The sequence below is a fragment of the Melozone crissalis genome, unplaced genomic scaffold, assembly GCF_028551555.1.
Source record: "Melozone crissalis strain CALT ecotype California unplaced genomic scaffold, PUWL_Pcris_2 ptg000042l_1, whole genome shotgun sequence".
Classification (NCBI taxonomy): Eukaryota; Metazoa; Chordata; class Aves; order Passeriformes; family Passerellidae; genus Melozone; species Melozone crissalis.
Window position 1 is genome coordinate 19,100,633 of NW_026535820.1, and position 19,425 is coordinate 19,120,057.

The following is a 19,425-nucleotide window of genomic DNA, read 5'->3' on the forward strand; positions in this document are numbered from 1 at the left end:
AGTTTTCATTTTCATCTTTATTACAAAATTATCAAAAAATACTCTGCTAACATTTTGAAGTTAAATTTAAATAAATCTTCACAGCTCACCAGGCTACCAAAAGGGAAATGAAGGTTAAAGAAGTTAGGCAATGTATTTTGTTCTCCATTACAAACAGTCAGAACTCAGGAACCTGCCATCAGGAAAATCAATTTGTCCAGCACCTCTGCCTCAACTGCTATAAATGAGTAAGTGGCAGAGGCCTCATTACATTTTCTTTATATTTTTCAAAGTAAATTTAAGAACAACAAATGATACACAAAGTGTACAATTCTTTAATATTTTTTAAAGGGATCATTTTTTTGTTAGATGAAAAATACAGCTCACAAGCATGGCTTTATAATGTTCCAGAACATAAGGAAAAAGTCTTTTAAAAAATACATACAATGTGTTAAAACTTCAGAATTTTTAAGATGTTGAGGCTGATCATTTAAAATGTAGTCAAAAAATTAACACCATATACACAAAGACAGAATTATCAATTGTTTTAAAAGTAACATTTTATATAGAATATGGTCAGTCAAGAATTCATATGCCAGTAAATATAAGCACTGTTCCTTTTATTTTCTCTAAGGCAGACAGAGTAGGAAGATACACTGCCTTCATAACTATATTAGTTCAAAATCTATTGTTTTGCAAAAAAACTTTAAGAAAACATGCATCATTCAGAATTGTTTACTTCCACTGACTCTTGAAAAACAATACAATTCTTTATTATAATTCTTTAAAAATAGCACAAGCTACAGTACAGCAGCAGCAGTGTGCTATCAGCTCAGATTTGATAGCTGTAGTGAAAATACTTTAAAATATCTTTCTTTTCTTGAGGTTTGAAAAAGAACAGGGATGAACTTACACTCTAACATTGTTGGCAGATGAAAAATTATTGTTTTAACCCACCATATTAACCTGATGGGTTAATATGATTATTCTTCAAAAACCACAAGCCTATAGAACCACAAAATGCTTATTCTCTAGGGTCATGTTAAACATTGACCAAGAAGGAAAACTGCAGAGTAACTAGCCCCAGTTATGCCAACTTTTTACCAGTTCACTGGATGGTCGAATGTGATTTTGGGGTGGCTGACCACCAGGAACCACCAAAGAAACCCGTGGTACAGAAGAACGTGTATGCAAAGGGAAGGGAGCCTGTGTTAATGATTTTGGGGAAATTAGTATCATCAATGTCAATGAATATGTATGTAAAATACAGAATATAAACAGGAGCTTTCTCTGTAATCAGCATACAAATATTTCAGAGAAGATACTCCCTCATGCACCTGACCAAATAAAGAATGCCTGCTTCTTAAAGCTACACTGCTGTTAAGGGGTTTTATCTTCACTGGTTTTTGGTAACAAAAGTATCTAAATATGTTCAGATCATCAAAATAAGGGACCACCTTGCACAGAGGGGAGATAGCATTAAACACATATATTGTCACTTAAAGAATTCTAACTAAAATGCAATTGGTTTTATTTCTGTTACCTTTAGGTGCACCATCAGTAATAAGGCTAAGTTCAAGAGGCCCCTGGGATGATGTGGAATTTCAGAAGGTATAGATGTTTAAGACCCAGTTCAGTTTTCATTCTCCAGAAGAGTGAAATAATCAATGTGCTGAAACTTCAAGACCTCATTTCCCCAGCTGGTCCAACCAGGCTGTAGATTGCGAGCAAATAACTCCAAGCATTCCACATCTGGCTTGATAAACTCTGCCAGAACTGCTGTGCAAGAGAAAAAAAAAAAGACAACAACAATGACAATGGTACAAATAACAATAGTAAAAAAGTAAAACCTCCCCTGTGATGTTGGCAGATGAAAAAAATGAATGTTTCATTAAAAAAGGGAGAGACAGCAAATTAATTTCAGAGGTTTCATCAAACAGCTGGACTATTTATAGTGAGAAAGTAATCTTAAATAAATGCCCTTGAGATTCTGAAAAATACTGTCAAGGCCTTCAATAGCCTTGATTTATTGGTTTTCATTTAGATGAAGGGAAGGAGGATTTATTTCAGCCTCTACATAAATGAGTCCTGAATTTTTTTTACTAATATCAACCAAACACCTCCTAAAGCCTCACTTAGCTCCAATAACATGGGGGCAATACTTATATATATAAATAAATAAATACATAAACCCTTTCCTTAATTAAGAGCACACTCTCTTTTCCTCCATAACTTAAAGGGGATAAAAGTATTTTTGCAATGACAACTTAAAAGTAATACCAGTTAAATAAGTATAGCACTAAAAGGGCTATAAAAATGCAGGAACTATTTTTTTCACCAATATCAACCTGGCACCTGAAGAGATATTTCTATAACTGTTACTGCTATTCAGTAACATAAATCTCAAATTTCTTTTACAGTTAGGGATTTTTACTGCCTAAATCCAAATATAAAGACGTCTGTCATTAACATCAACTGTGTCACTGATCACTGGTATTCTGGAGATAGAAAAAGATCTTGCATTTTGCTTGAAAAGTATTATTGTAAAGAGTTTATTGTTAAATGTGTTACTTGTCATATAGAACCATTTAGTCTGTGGCTGGTTTGAGGAACTCCTTAACTACGTTTCATGAAAAAAAAAAAAAAACATGAGAAAAGCAAAGGGTTAAGGAGCACCCAACACAGAGAAGGCAGAAAGACTGAAAAACTTATCTATACTAAAAACTGCATGTTAAGTTTTGTGTTTTGCTGCTGAAGATAAAAGAAGAAAAATTATGGAAACATGACCCTTTCCAAAGAATACTTTGGTCATTTTTAGATCAGATCTGCTAGTGATTTCTGCATATCTGTCACTTAAAAATACAGCTCATAAGGCCAACATTTTGCTGCTTCACTCAGTCTCTTCAGATATGATCACTGCATAAAGCAAAAACACATCCAGTCAACATACACCAAAGTATGAGAGGAAATGTTTTTTCTTCTTTTTTTTGGTGCAATCCAAGTACTGACTTTTTGCATCAAGTTTGCCAGTCACGGATGCCCTATGTGAGACTGCAGCTGGTCAGGCCATGGATTGCTCCTGTTGCAGAAAGATGAGCACCCGCTTCACTTTCTAGTGTTAGCCAACCCAAGATGCATTTCCTGTCTACGTGATCACCACTTCCAAAGCTCCACTGCATGAAAAACTTTTCTGTAAATATTTTTAATGGGTGTTTCCAGGCTTTTTTGTATTTTGGCATGGTGTAAAAATCTATTCGCCTTCTCCCAATCTTTAACAAATGTCACATGAATATCTCAGATGGGCTATCATCAAGGCAGCTTTTAATCTAAAAAATACTGCTACCAGAAGGAATCTTAGTCCAAAAACCTGCTTCTTTTAGAGGCAAGATAAAATGTTTAAACAAATCTAGCATTTACAGAGAAGAGTCTGGGAAGTTTAGAGGAAAATGTACATTCTGACAGAAAACTCACACACTGTTTGGTGTCGTGGGTGTTCATCTAATTAGACACCACTTATGAGTAGTTGCTTAATATCATTTTGCAAACACATCATAATAAAAAAAGTGGTAAAATTTATTGTTCTTTTCACAGCTCCATTAAGATAAGAATTTCTTGGGCATAATTTGCTGACAATTTGATCAGAGGGCCAAAGCACCTCCCCTAGGAGGACAAGCTGAGAGTTGGGGTTGTTCATTCTGAAGATGAGAAGGCTTCAGGGAGACCTGATTGTGGATTTTCAATGCTTACATAGGGCCTATAAGAAAGAAGGCAACAAGCTTATTTTAGCAGGGCCTGCAGCAATACGACAGGGGATAAAGGTTTTAAACAAAAATAGGATCAATTCAGACTAGATATAAGGAAACAATTGTTTACAATGAGGGTGCTGAAACACTGAACAGATTGCCCAGAGAGGTGGTAGATCTTAAAATTCATAAGTTAAAAATAATCATCATAGCATTAGGTTCTGTAATCCAAAGCAGCTTCAATAGTCACCAAAAATTTTCATGCCTAAAAGAACAAATTTGAAAAGCACACATCAACCAATCTCAAAGACTGGTTCACCAGAAAGCAAAAAAGGGGTAGCCAAGAAACCAATCAGTTCAACAGAAGCAGGAAAAGTGTGCCAGTCTTTCTATCAATTTAGTTCTAGAATTTAAAAAGGAAGTCGCAGGAATCTCCCTCTCTCCTTCTGGCAGAGACAACATCTTTTTAAACTTGGAGGGCTTTTTAAAAAAACCAGACACATTACATATCATTTGAGATCACATTATAGTATGATTCTTCATTGCTAGGTTGTAGGCATTTACATAATCACATCAGGCAGCAACTTGCACTGCAACAAAATTACCATATCAAAAGAGCTGAATTTTGTTGGCTTAAAATCTCATTACATTGGTTTCCTTCAAATAGGAAAAATCAGTGTTCAAGTCCCAAATTATGTCTTCTTTGTTATAGGCTATCTTAACACACATGGATCTGATCTGCAGCCCTCAAGCAAACCCTTGGGGTTTTTCCTCTGAAAACAGCTTAGAGGAGTTCCATCAGTAGAAAAATTAAGTATTGAGTTTTTCTACCACAGGAATAGATTGAAAAACAAAACCCAGAACACAATTACTTCTATCCACTTACAGATACCACTGACAGGAAACAGGTTAAATAGATTATAAACAGCCTGTTCTTTATCATTTGCAGGTGTCACAAACACCAAGACAGCAGCTCAGGTACTTGAGCACCGAATGCCCTAGGACACGTAAAGTGAGCACAAAGGCAGCTGGCAGACACAACAGCTCCAGAAAACCCATTTCCTTCCGAAGCTCAATCCAGTGGCCAGCCAGGAGACTTGACACACCTGCACACTCCTAATCCCAGACACATATTGAAGATGCATGCTCCTAAAAATGTTTAAATGAGCTGAAGAATTATCTTTGAAACAAGCAACATTTTTTGAACTTCCACTGCCTAAAAAGCAGGTTCTGCATTGACAAACTGGATATATAAAGTGAAAATAACTGTCTGCTTTTTCACTGCCTGATCAGTGAGCCATGTAAAGCATAAAGCACAAGCTATTTCAGTTTAAAACAACCCTTCAAAAGAGTTTGCGACATAGAGGTCCTTATTGCCCAATTTGTCTAAACCCTGGACCCTGAAATCCAGCTCAAAGATGGCATTACAGCACTCTGTCTTTCCTGAACTTCAAGTTAAACCTAGATGCTGATGCAACAATCAATTAGTCTTACAGCAAGGGCTCACAAGGCCTATAAGGAAACAAAAGGCATTTACTTTTTTTAGTTCCAAGCAAACCTTTATAACATGGCCTAATAAACAATCATTGCTACAGGAGGAGGGATCTCCCATGACTCCTCCTTGCACAGTTCTGCTGAATATATGCAAATTGGTTAGAACATAGCCAAGAATTAATTCCACTGCTTTTAGGCAAACTCCTACACAACAGCATTATTTTCTGACAATAAATGCATATACTTAAAAACTGGAAGAGCAATGGCTGTAACAAGAACAATCTATAGTACAGGAAAAGGAAAAAAGCTGATGTGAAGTTATGTTGAACTTCATACATATCTGTAACAGAGTATCTTTTGTACTCTCTAAGAGCACCATTGAATTGAATTAGGAAGAAAACCTGCTGTTATTTGAATCAAAACCTGGAGTAATAAAATTTGATTTTAACACATTTGCATAAGGCAGCTTAACTACATTTACAATGACATATTAGAGCTCTAAGCATTGAACACAGCACATGCATCACCAAAACCCCTACAGTTGCAATTTCATGGTTAAATGCACTGTAGGAACACAAACATCTCTTTTTGATGGCTTACTTTAATTTACATCTTTCTTTTCCCCCAGAGAGATAAACTCTTATAATCAGTCATTAAGTGGCTACATATGTACCAACATACAACCTTTATTGTTGTAATAAGAAACGAAGTGCCAGACAGCATCAGTAAATACTAATATTTTTGGCTTTGTTACTACTAAAACAAAGCATAAAGAATGTGTGTGACTCATCAAGTGTCCTTCTCCCCCCTTGCCAAATCTCTGCTTCTGTTCAAATTTCTTCTGAACCCCTCTAGGATGTAGCTCAGCTGCTCTCTACTGGCTGCTTGACATTATTGCCTGGTGGTGAAAGCAACACCTTGTACAGCACAGAAGTTAAAGCATCAGCAATCAGCTTTTGCTTTACTGTCTACCTTTTCATTACATAACCATATTCTGCATAGACCTGCCAAAAAACCTATAGGATATATGTGGATTTTCACAAAAACTTTTTAAACCATTCATATTGCTCCAAGCAAGTTCATTTTTTCAAAGAGAAATACAAATGCTGCACAATGTTATCAAATCCCATTACTCAAATGAAGACTCAAGGAATACACACGAGAAATAAGGAAGGACAGTTTCCTTCAAATTCCACTCAGGGTTATAATTTATAACCCTGAGCATTCTCCAATATGGTTTCTAGATCTGCCCTACAAAATAATTGCTCCGAGGACCATTGTTGCACTAAAATTTTCCATAATACATCCAAACTGCTGGTTTGCACCCTTGGATGCCTCACAAGTCTCCTGTTTGTGTCCAAGTTTGTTGGTAAATACTGGCTTGCTAAAGAGACCCTAGTGACAGCCTCATAAATAACCACCCCACTGTTCATTAGCTTAAATCAACACATATACACCCTGCTGTAGCCCTAATTCTTGAAGATGTGGCTTCAGGATGGCACAAAGATCCTCCCAGAACTGCCCTTCTGTTTCTTCTATTTTTAGCTAACCAAAGTATGTCTTTCTATTAGTTTTTTAACAGGTGTGTATGTACACATATATATATATGGTAATTTAATAAATGCAAGCCCCCAAACACAGATGTTAGAACATCCCTGGAGGTACAACAATTGCTCAGATCAAAAGTAGTTCTACCCCTTGGGAAGAGAAAAAGGAAAGCATATCAGTGAAGCAAAGTGTGACACCTCTCCTCTCCAAGAGCATTAAACATTTCTTCTACCTGCCTTTCTGATGTGAATACAAAACACCTGGAATATTTGCAGACTCATTGCGAGCTTCCCCCTTGGCGGAGGATTAAATCGATTTTGCATGAGATTTTAAATATATTTCTTACCACAACCTCGTAAAGTTCTAAGGTGCTGTAATGATGAAAGAAGTACCACTTCCTGTTGACTAAATTAGTCCAAGTGCTCCAGAACAATTCTTTGTACTAACTCTAAAAAGTTTAATTTATACCCACACTAACTGGCTGGCTGGAATTACTGCATCAATTTCAGTGAGTGAAATACAACTTCAATGAGCGAAATATAACTCCTCATAAACAAGCAAGGCATACCTTATTTTTTGCCTCTTGTTAGCAGTTTTAAAATAGTTAAGTTTTTGGATTTAAAGGCATAATTGCACTGTAGGCATATAGTCAATTCATGCAGATATGTAAACATTTATTTCAGGATGACATAATAAAGAAAGAGGTTTCTGCTTTCCTATTTTATGTATTCCCAAAGTTCTCTCTCACACAAGGTACTTTAGGTCATTTGTCACGACTTCATATATGAAGTATCTGTAAAACTGTTTCTACAGCATTTAAAAGATAAATTTTGAAAAAAGCAATATTTTTTCTACGTCTACCCAAAATGTTCACACAGTACTACTTGAAGTTCTGCTTTTCACATTAATTTTCTCTCAGGACTGAGGTGCTTCAGAACACTTTAAGAGGAACCACAAGTTCTGTTGAGTAAAATTGCTTGACAGATGGGAAATTAAGGCATTTCTAGGTACATCCCATAATGAGGCATCCAAGACCACTGTGCCACAGAAACATTAGGCATAAAAACCAAAACATACCAGCAAGAGGAGGTTTATGTGAATGCAGACTGCAGGGTATGCTGACAATTAACTGATGCTCTGGAATTGGAAGAACACCTTCAGATTTCCTGTCATACAAAGCAGAAAAGAAAAGAAACGTGAGAATGAATGTTACCCAATGTGATGCTACAGCTCTTGCAGAATTATTTCAGATGGGAGATAACACACAGAATGTTCATTCACAAACTTCAAAGTCCAAGGGAAATTAAATGTTGCTCAGACATAATACATAAAACAACAGATTATGAAATCATTGAGGCTTTGGACAAAACATGGTTTACAATAGCCATGCAAAGCCACTGAGAACAAACAATGCAGTCTTTTATGTCATAATGTATGGAACAACAGCAGCATCCCCAAAATGGCATCAGCCTGTGCCAAGGACTGTGGTCCAAGAGAACCCGTCAGCAAAGGAAGCCCTGTCCACAAGGCTTTTGTCCAAGAGTTTCCCAAGACAGCAAATGCAGGAACAGATGGGGGTTCCATTCTTTAGTCTCACTAAGGCACTCCCTTACTCCAAAGCTAATAAGGCTATCTTTAGGTTCACAATCAGCCAAGAGATTTTGGCACATTATATTGCATTATGAGTTAGTGATACCTACAAAGGGAATCCTAGCAGCTGGAAAAAAAAAGTAATAAATAAATATCCTGACATACCTTAAGGCTTCCTTTACATCTCCTTGAACTCTCCCCAGTATGAGAACTTCATAGGGTTTTTTGTGCAAAGAATCCAAAGGCAACACAAATTCTCCAGCTGTAGTAATCTGACACAAGAGAGTTAAAATATACAGTAGAAAATTTTAATATCCCATATTTTCCCAAGACCTTTTCCTTTAACAAAAGAAGGATATTGATGATATCACAGCTTTCAAATACCAAAGCAAATGGTAGTAAATAGACAAATTAGAAGAACACAAAGTGTCATAGTGCAAGTCTTCTCAGTCTCCAAGAAAGCAACAAAATAAATTAAGAACTTACTTTTACCCAGTGCCACTCAGCAAGTGTTTTCACTGACCAATGAGGATAAAGTTCATCCTTAACAAAACGTAAGTGCTTCTGTCTGTTAGTCACCCACGTGACTACAAGACAATTTGGAGCAGCTAGTGCTGGTACAGGAATCTGCTTGATTTGCCATGAAGACAAGTAGCTGTACCTATGTCAATAAAGTGAGAAAGCAAATTAGTATATACCAACCATAAAACTTTCAAAGCAAAACAAATGGATAAAAAAATTACACAGACCAGTCACTTCAAGAATTATCTCCTGACAATCTAAGTCACAAAAATAGTTCAAGACTGACACCCAGTGGACAATTCTGAGAGATCTGATATAAAATCATTAGTGTATGAACATAAGTTTTGCTGAGCAGAACCTTGAACTATGTACTTCCACTATGCCTTGAAATAAAGCACTATTAGTTGTGATTCTTAAGTTTAGGAGCCCATGTTTCTTTTCATTTAAGAACTATCAGATGTAACTCAATATTCTCATCTTTGTGCCAGAACAAAGCTATTTAGTGAACAGCTTCTTAGGCAATGTAATGCTATTCATTTCTCATAATAAACTCCCTTCTGAATGAAAATGACAAGTGAGTCACACTAATTTAAATGGCAAGAGAAGAGGTCATTAGAGATAACAACTTCTCCAATTATTTCACAAGTGGTTCATTTTTTTTAATTATCAGCCATGGTAGAAGTTTTCTAGGTTATTCAAAACCATTCTGCGCTTTTCTGAGCTAACTGAATGCTACATTGGTGAATCGAGGATGCTTTCCAGATCCTGTCCTGTTCTACAATTTTTTTTCATTATGCAGTTCTATTCTATCAATAAACTGCAGCTCGTGGAACCTACACATTGCAGCACCAAAAATATTGGCACACTGCCTAATGAAAATTGGCAGCCACCATGTGGGTAGCCAGGACCCTACACAATGCTACAGTGAGAAACAGTGAACAAGGATAAAATCCAAATACCTCCTGGACTGTCTAGAGGAGAAAGTATTCACCTAGATGAGAAATGCTTCACAATGATTAGCTGCCAACAAGATAATTATGAGCAGTGATGGCTCCTCCACTTTTTGCCTTTATTGCATAAGGGAGAAAGGATCTTGGTGACTAACTTATGCTCGTAACTGCAATTATTCTCTGAGTACCTTATATACTCAAGAAAGACACTTCTGAATGAGAAATGTCTCATTTGAATGAGAGTTTAGACAGGTTTCTGAAGGGCTTTCAAAGGACAGCCTACACATCAGTCTCTACATCTTCAAATTTTATGTCTTCATAACAAGATCAAAAGCCACGGCAAACTTTATTCTAGGGAAGTTGTAAGACCATATTTCCTGTCTACCCTTCTTTCAAAGAGATACAATTCTACGGTAATCAAGAGGACTCCACTAGCATAAACATGATGTTACTCAGCAGTGGAGGAAGCCCATAAAAATTTAAGTTAATAAGTAATCATAAACTACAGTACTCAGAGCTCCTATTGCACTAGATGATTTCACTGCTGCATTATCATGTTCTTGTAAACATCAGACTGAAGCTTAAGCTACACCTCAAATTAAATAAAAATGCACTCAAACTTGTGAGCAAGATTTCAGTCCTGGAAATACTTACATATTTATCTAGCTTTATGTCCACTGAAGTAACCTTATTAATTACAAACTAATATGTGCATGATCTGGGCTGTACAGAACAGCTGAATCCATACTTTCTTTGTAAAGAGCTAACATTCTCTCACCAGCTAGATAATTCAAGATCTACTCTTGCAAATATCTTGTATGCCAAGTATCCAACCCATTTCAGTGAAATACCTAAGGCAGTCCATAGATTTGAAGGTAAGCATGTGTGAAAATATTTACAAGTTTGAGCTACAGTCTCACAGTTATACTGGTCCAGGATTGGATCAATATATTAAAATGTTAATTACCCTTTGTAAGCTACAATGACAAAGTTTGTTTGATTTTACTATAAAACCTACCTGTTACTCCTTTTAACAGACTTGTTCTCCCATGGTGGATCAATCACAATTACATCATATTTTTTCTTGTCTGGCAAGTGAAATTAAAAAAAAAAAAAGAAAAATCAGTAAAGTAGCTTGAAAAAATATCTATGAGTTAAAACAGATATATAGCAAAACTGCAAATTTCTTCTGTTCTTTTCAAATAAGAAGTTAAAAGACTTTTGACATGCTTGTTTTAATTCAGATAATCATATCCAGAAAATTCAATATTTTTTGGCTGATTACCTAAGGAAAAGACTTTTATGTAGTCTGTGTCAGATCCCTCTAAGAAATTTTGAGTATCTTTAGGACTTTCAGGGGAAAAAAAGGATAGCAGAGTGCAAGTCTCAAAAATAAAATTTTTTCAAAGTTTCCCAACAGAAGCTATGCAATAAGGCACCCAGCTGAGTGAAAAGCTACAGCCCTGAATGCAAGATTTCTGTCCTGTTTGATCTTTTATCACGCCAACAGAGACATGCAGAGCTTCAAGCCAGCTCTAGAAAACTGTTTTGCACTACTGGAGGTAAAGAGAGACAGATAGCTAGACATAGTGTATGAAATGGGAATCAATGAAGAGTAAAAGAACCGATAGAGTTTTCATGGGAGAAGTTGAGTTTACTTTAGCTGGAGGATAAAAGATACAGAACACATCCATGAAAAAACAGAACTCCCCAATTTTAATACTCCAGAGAACATTTTTGTTCTTTCATTTAGTCTGACAGCAAGAACAACAGCTTAGTATCTGATGTTCATGAAATGTGATTACTACACATTATTCATTTAACACTGGAGGTGTTATCTTCACAGTGGACTGATCAGCAAGAATTACTTCTCTTTTGGCATGTGAAAGGGAAGATGAAAAATAATTATTAAAATGGACAGCAGATTTACTCAGGAAAAAAGTCTACAGTCAGAGCATTATGTTAACATTCACTGTTGTTTACTTCAAAAGCATTTGCTCAGATTTCTTGGACTGCTCTGTAACTCCTTGGAGAATCTTATATGCTCCACTGTGGAGACTGGTAGCAGAATGATAATAATCTTCTTTCTTTCCTACAGATGAAAACAGCTTCCTAGCTAGATTTTGGACTTCAAATGCAAAATTATTATTTAGATAGTAAGATTCTACCTCCTGATTATCTTCTCAATAAAAAACAAAATTAAAAAATCATAGCATCTAAATTACATATGCTTCCTCTCTTCTCATGTGCAATTAAAAAAAATCTAAAATTACTGATTAGAGGGAAGAGCAGTAATGCCCAGCTCTTGCTCACAGGCAACATCTTTCCTGTAAGACTTTCTGATAAATCCTAGCTATGACTGATAGTGATAAAAATAATAGTAATAATGAAGGTCAATTAGAAAACTCATGGAATGGCACTGAAGACTGATGTATGCTGTCAGCTTAAGGCTGGGGATAGTGCCTTGGATAGCTTTTGATCTACTTTTACAGAGAACTTGATTATTCCAAAATCCCCTCACTTCCTCGTCACTGATTTTTACATAAGCCAATACTCTCAGCTGTGAAACACAGCAGCTGAAAAGTCAAGTCATGCTTGCTACTGGTGGTCTTGCTAAAGTGGTGTTGGCTACCAGCTGGGTGCAACAGCCTCTCAAACTGTGACATTCCCTGGGGGATACTGGGTTTTGTTCCACAACCTGTTTATTCCAATCTAAAAACACCCTGCCACTGAACAGGATGAGTCTGTAAGTGAACATTAGCTTTATGGTGCACTATCTCATCCCTCCCCCATGGATTAATCTAGCTAAAAAATCAAGACAGCAGCACCACCACTTCAGCAGCAGCATGGACCTACCTATGCTAAAGGCTTATCCTGTGGGACAGGGACCCAGCAGCACAGCTAGTCTCAATTCAACGTGTGACTTCTACGCTGACAGAGGCCCAGAACGCGCTCACAAACTCCTGTACTTTGGCTGCGACTTTTAAAGGAGCCTCCTGGAGACAAATAATCCCCTCATAACATGAATTCCTAGCCAACCTTCAACATTCCTTTGGAAGTCCTTATCTATTTGCACAAAGTTAGAAATATCACCTTGAAAGCCTGCAGCAGCATTTACTATGAGCGTAATGCTATAGCTAAAATCTGTTCATTGAGTCATCTTGATATTAACTGCCCTTCTTGGGCAGGAGAAAAACACCTAAAGATACTTACAGTTCAGCAGGGGCTGTAAACATGAAATATCAGATAAGAGGAAACTGCTTCTTGGTGGCACCAAGTATTTCTGCCCCATTAACACAATTATCTTTGCACAGTTTGAGCTGTTTTCCACAACACACGAAAGCAGGTCCTGCTCTGCACTGGAGGTTTCCTCCTCTAGCACACATACAGCTTGATGGTCACTTTCATTCACAGCTGGAAACTGCTTTGCCATTTCACATAGTTCAGCCAACCCACAGACAATGTGCTGAGGAACATTATTCTTCCTGCAACTGAGTTTTGCAGTCATACGGTGAAGAAAACCACTTTTGAGCCCCTCTTGGACTAAATCCAAAGTCCCTTCCCAAATGAGCTTCCTGACCTGTATGGCGACAAAAAAACCCAAACAAACAAACAAACAAACAAAAAAAAAAAAAAAAAAAAGAAAAAAGAAAAGATCTTTGAAGTGTCTGTTTGACCAGGGAATGCAACTGAAATCAAAACATTTTCAATCTGCAGGCAGGGAGAAGGATCCTTGCCAATTACTGAGATCATTGGCTCAAAAGCTACAAAGGTATTATAATAAGGCGTCTTGGTCTAACCCCAGCTGGCAACCAAGTACCACACAGCCATTTGCTCACACCACGTGCCTCCCAGCCCCTGGTGGGGAGAAGAATCCAAGGAAAAAAAGCAAACCTCATGGGCTACTGTAAGATCAGTTTAAAAACTGAAACTAAAAAATTATTTTTATTATTGAAAAGTGGGAGTGAGACAGAAGTACGGCCCAAAAGACACAACTGATGCACAGTAAGAACACCTACTGACTGATGTCCAGCCCATCCCTAAGTAGCAAATCCATGGCTCCTGGCCAACTCTCATTGTTTTATAGTAAGCATGATATCCTATGCATGAAATATCCCTCTGGCCAGTTCGGGTCACCTGTCCTGGCTGTGTTCCCTCCCAGCTTCCTTTGTGCACCTGCTCGCTGGCAGAGCACAGGAAACTGAAAACTCCTTGACTCAGGGTAAGCATGGCTTAACATGCGAATGTTTCAATTGTTGCTGTCAACATTACCCTCATGCTAAACCCAAAATGAGAATATTTGATGTTTTCTGATCTATCCTGATCAGGCTGGAAAGGACAAAGCAGCTGCACCTCGATGCAGACATTTGGGCAACAGATCTAGCTTTAGCATCCAGTATGTTGACTCTGGGGCTTTTTAAAAGTCTTAGGTTTATTTTTCATTTGCAGCACTTCCACTTCATCAACTCTGCATTAGCTGTCCAGCTACCAAGCAGAAAACTAACTCTATCCCAACCAAAACCAGGACACCATGCTGATGTTGGTTTTCATGTTTTGGTAAAGTTACAATTGGAATGCTGGAGAAAGAAAGAGTGAGAAACTACCAAAGAAAACATTTCAGACAACAGATGTGGAATATCATTGTTTCAACCAAACATAAATTTCAAACCAATTAACTGAAGTTTAATTTAAAATTCTAATTTAATTTCAAGTTACTGTGCCCATGAACATCTTTTTAATTAAAATGTATACTGGGATCTAAAAATCAGTCATTTTCCACATTTCAATTCACTTCATAAAACAACAGTTTATGCATTTTACAGTCATACAGAAGTACAATCAGTAAATCAAATTAAAGTATCACAACTCAATTTTTGCAACTTTTCTAAGTGGCAGACATCTCAAACAGCCTGTTAGTCAGTCCAGGATGACACGAGTCTTGGATGTATTTACCCTGTCATTCACCTACTGGGGAGTCAGCATCTCCCCTTCACAAAATTCAGAGACCCATTTTATTCCAAATCATGGAGCCTTTATGAGTTTTGATTGTCAGTGAGGTGGGTTTATCCATTTGTCCATTGTCAGTTACAGGGGCTTTATTAAAGTCCCTGTAAAAAGCCATTATACTGTGGTTTTAAAAGCTTCTGATTACAGAATCTTCAAGATTACAAGAGGGTTTAACAAAATGCACTTTATTACAATTCCCAGATTAGTGGAAGGAGAAGAAAAAGATTTTTTTTTTTATAATTTAATAGTGCCACCTCTAGATATCAGACAGTACAGAGTTATAAATTTTTAGTACCTACGTTTGTGATAAGAAAAGCTCATATTACTTCAACAGAATTAATAAACAGATCTTCAGAAATTATACCTTCTTACATGCATGTGTTAACTCACAGATGGACAAAGTCTTGAAGATGAAGCAATCAAAGCAGGAGATTTAACAAATGGCTGCTGAAGGAGTTTAGCATATTTTGTACTGTTCCCTATGTTGACACTGACTGAAATTCATAAACGGATTCAACAGCTGAAATTCATAGATTCACTTGCAAAAACAAGAAATTGTGGTTGTTTGGGTTTATTTTTGATGAGTCTACAGATAGAAATAAGTGTCAAAATAATCTGGCTTAACTTGCAGAGCTATAACCTTTAATAACACAAATTTAGAAAAAACCCAATACTTTCTAATCTGTGAATGATACAAGAGGCTAACTGGAGTCACTGATTTTCCAAACTCTGTATTTTCCACATATTCACCAAATATCACCAAAGTTACACAAACCTCCAAGGCATCAAACTTCTTTTTTTCATTTCTTTCCTTATTTCTATTGTTGAATGATTTTTTAGCCTTTGTGTTTTCATACTCATGTTGATGCTGAACTTCAAAGTTTTCTCCTTTAAGGTGATTCTGCACATGCACAAACATGTTATTCACAAACATAATCACAGGACCTCTACACTGTATCAGCAAGTTTACACATGCACATGTTTACCAGACTGCTGCCATATAGAAGAAAAAAGCACAGTCATCTAAATGTGGTTCAAGCAGAACAGATTTAAGCTAAAAGCCCAATATGATTAAACCTTTGCCAAAGGAAAGAAAGCAAGTGTAGCTCCTAGTTCAGGTTCACATTACTATTTGGGAAAGCAGTAATACATCAAACATTACCTACAGGTTGCATTTCTACAATTCACTACTATGTTTCAGTGTAATTCAGTTCTATCTTCGCCAGTACACAACTGACATAAGCATACAGACTTGAACTCAAATTCATTCATAATGTTTTAGTAGGACAATATAAAATGTTAGAGAAAGATGAATTTTTTTTAATTGCAGAATAAGATATTTTGAAGCACATTTGGTCACAAAGTCTTGAGTAACTCCAGCGCAGTGTCCTGAAACACTGAAAGCTGATCTTCAGAACAGGTTATGCTGCCAATTTCAAATCAGCCAATTCCTAATCTTCAACTCATCACAACACAATGTTCAGTTGTCTGTAACAGTCCAAGTTACTTTGTGAATGCAGCTTCCAGGTCTGTCTAATGTCTCAGATGCAACTTCACATGTATCCACATAGAAGACCTATGCTGTAAGGACAAATTCAAATGAGGACTGGAGAGACTGACCTTCCTTTCCCTTTCCTTCTTTTCACCAGTGGAACAAGCTACCAAACCAGAATTTGTTGGCAACCATGCCCTTCACTCGGCACACGCCCAAAGTCAAGTAGCAGGTACTTGCAAAATAGACATTTTTTCCAACTTACCTTTGAATGGTATTCCAAAGCATCCAGTTCACCTTGGTTGAACGCACATTTCCTTTTACGTTTCTGCAGAATTAGCAAAAACCAACAACAAAATCCGTATCATTCCACAATGAAATCAAAGGGAAAAAGACACCAAACATACCTGAATTACAAATTAACTCTAAAAGCAAAAGAAAGTTTCCTGTTTTTCTATCACAAGTACAAGTCAAATAAGCAACAAGATCCAAAAATACCTAACCTGCTGCAGGCTTTCACAAGGTACATAGGCTTAAAGCTGTTTTAAATTATTCATGGCACTAGGATCTGAAGGCACCTAGTGCACAGTTTGTGCTCATGCCTCCTTTGGGCCCATACTAATTTCAGCTGCCAAGGGCAGTTTACCAATTGGAGAAAAAAATTCACTATGTCTTCATGATTACATTTATTGGCTTAGACAAGTGACTCTTATTTTCTTTTGTCCATATGGAACAGTACTAAACAACACTGAAAGTAAATTCATACTGTCCTTCCCAGCTTGCTAATCTGCACAATCTCAACAGCTACCACAGCTTCACACTGTGTACCTGACCACAACCAGCGTCAGGAGATTTCTGGAGCAATCCACTGCTTATGAGACACAGAATGCACATTACTGACATGAGGGACACAGGAATACTCTCAAAAGTTCCCACTCTTCTACACTACCAAAAAAGACTTGGGTATGCAAAACCATATTAGCAGTATACTATTGATCAAGGGATTACTGTAATTTACTGTGTTACAGATAACATACCTTCCTAGCAGTGGCAAGAGAATCTCCAGTGTCACTCTTTGCTCCTTCTTGGTATTCCTCTCTGTTGCTGTTGGCCTTTATTTCTGTCAGACTCACCTCAGGGCATCCCTGACACAGCTGCTCCTCAGGAGCTGCAGCTATATGGGGCTTAGAAACATCAAAGAACTCCTCCCGAAACACATATCTCATTTTTGCTCTTTTACCTTCTCTTTCTATGGCATTTCCAGGACAGTAAGAAGGACCGTTGCTTGATGACGGGGTGGCAGCAAAAGCAGAAATACTGTGACAGTCTTCAGTAGATGTGGCACAAGTATTGGGAGAGACACCACCAGGGTGTGCAAAGCAGTCACAGATCTCATAGCTACACTGGTTGATGAAAGAGAGATGATCCACAAGCCATCCCACTGCCAGACGATGTACCACGGACATCGTAAGTCCTCTTTTCAGGATGAAAAATCAGCTCCCTGAAACCATGGCCTTCATCAACCATTTGCCCTTCCTGGAGCAACCTCCTCCTGTGGGAATTTTTATAAGAATTCACTTCACAGAATTATCACTGTTTAATAAATTAGCACCTGCCTTCTCACAGACATTTCCATGCCCACACAGGGCACACTGTTGAAACTCCTGACTTCAGCTGCTTTCCCCGTTATGTTCATCCCTATACCACTACTATTTTTATAGCAGCTAAATTTTACACAACTTTTTTATACTTTTATACGGTATGCACTTACTCTTTTTAACAAGTCAGAAAACAGCCCTATGACCCACCAATTAAGTCTAACACTATGTGGTATGTGTGTATATCTACACACTGCATATACACCACATATACATGCATTTACACTACATGTCTTTACTATATATGTTAGACACACGCTATGTAGACTACATATATACTATTTATATGCACATGCTAGATATACACACATATGCTATACATATTCACACATGTGAAAAATGCCAATCACTTGCTTTTAAAATTTTAAAAGTTTAATAGTAATAAAAAGGGTTATAAAAATAGCGATTTAATTAGAGTAATAATTATTTGGACAATTTGGATTAGGACAATATGAGACAATAGAAACAAAGAGTTACGGATGTCCAGGTACCTTTTTCTGGGCAGCATAAGCCCAAAAAAGGACAGCCATTAATGAAGGATTAACCCCTAAAAACAATAACCTGTTGCATATTCATACACCTCATACATGACAAATAAATTCCATTCAAACACAGGATTCTGTCTGGTCAGTGTCAGCTTCTTCCTCTCAACCCTAACTGGCATCTTCATGGCTGAGCGAGGCGGGAAGAAGTTAGAGAATTTATTGCTCTCTTATCAGGAGAAACTTTCTCGGAAAGATTTAGGTGTCCTGTGGCTGCTATCCTGCTGCAAGTCCTTTCTTTAAAAAAATATCTTACATAGCATAGTTTCGATTTTAACATTTTGTTATAACCTAAAACTACATTTAACACACTACTTAAGAAAATTAATACAGCATCACTTTCTAACATAACACACATAATATTCATTTTAATATTTGTGAAAACCCAATCATAAAATATGCATTTTTCACACACATAAACACACACATATATGCACACATACACACTATAGTTATATATACGTGCATACACCGTATCTACACACACACAAATATACATACATATACATACAGAGACATAGATCACTATGACCGGGAGCAATAACACAGGCACAAGGGCAGGGGCAACCGCGGCCCCGGCGCTGCTGAGGCCGGGCGCCGACTCCCATCCCCGTGGGCACACAGGGACCGAGAGCTCGCCGGAGAAAAACCCGGGGCTCGCCGTGGCCCGGCAGCGCCTGGCAGACACTCACCGTGGGCACATCCACGTCGCCGTACGGCCATGGCCCTTCCCCGAGCCTTTCCGGGGGTGGAGCCTCCTCCTCTGTGTTTCCCCCGCTCCTCCTCCGCTCCGTTTCCCCCGCCCCTGGTCCCCGCCCGCGGCGCTGCCCGGCCCGCGGCCCCGCCGTGACGCAATTCCGTGTGACGCCTGGGACACGTCCGGGCGGGCGGGTTTGAAAT

General features: G+C 37.7%; 1 protein-coding gene across 3 annotated transcripts in view; it reads right to left on the minus strand.

Annotated features, from left to right (window-relative positions):
• The window catches only part of METTL4 (methyltransferase 4, N6-adenosine), a 19,537-nt gene continuing 112 nt past the window's right edge, over positions 1-19,425 (minus strand). Inside the window, exons 1-9 of one of the 3 annotated variants that reach the window (XM_054285255.1) lie at positions 19,218-19,300; positions 17,363-17,877; positions 16,591-16,653; positions 13,040-13,406; positions 10,845-10,914; positions 8,841-9,015; positions 8,520-8,626; positions 7,842-7,930; positions 1-1,755 (exon numbers count right to left, since the gene is read on the minus strand). In XM_054285255.1, coding sequence (XP_054141230.1) covers positions 1,613-1,755; positions 7,842-7,930; positions 8,520-8,626; positions 8,841-9,015; positions 10,845-10,914; positions 13,040-13,406; positions 16,591-16,653; positions 17,363-17,791 — 1,443 coding nt within the window. In that variant the 5' untranslated portion in view covers positions 17,792-17,877; positions 19,218-19,300 and the 3' untranslated portion in view covers positions 1-1,612. Of the gene's footprint in view, positions 1,759-7,841; positions 7,931-8,519; positions 8,627-8,840; positions 9,016-10,844; positions 10,915-13,039; positions 13,407-16,590; positions 16,654-17,362; positions 17,878-19,217; positions 19,301-19,425 lie in introns of those variants that run through there. The other 2 variants (XM_054285253.1, XM_054285254.1) reach the window with 2 other exon arrangements.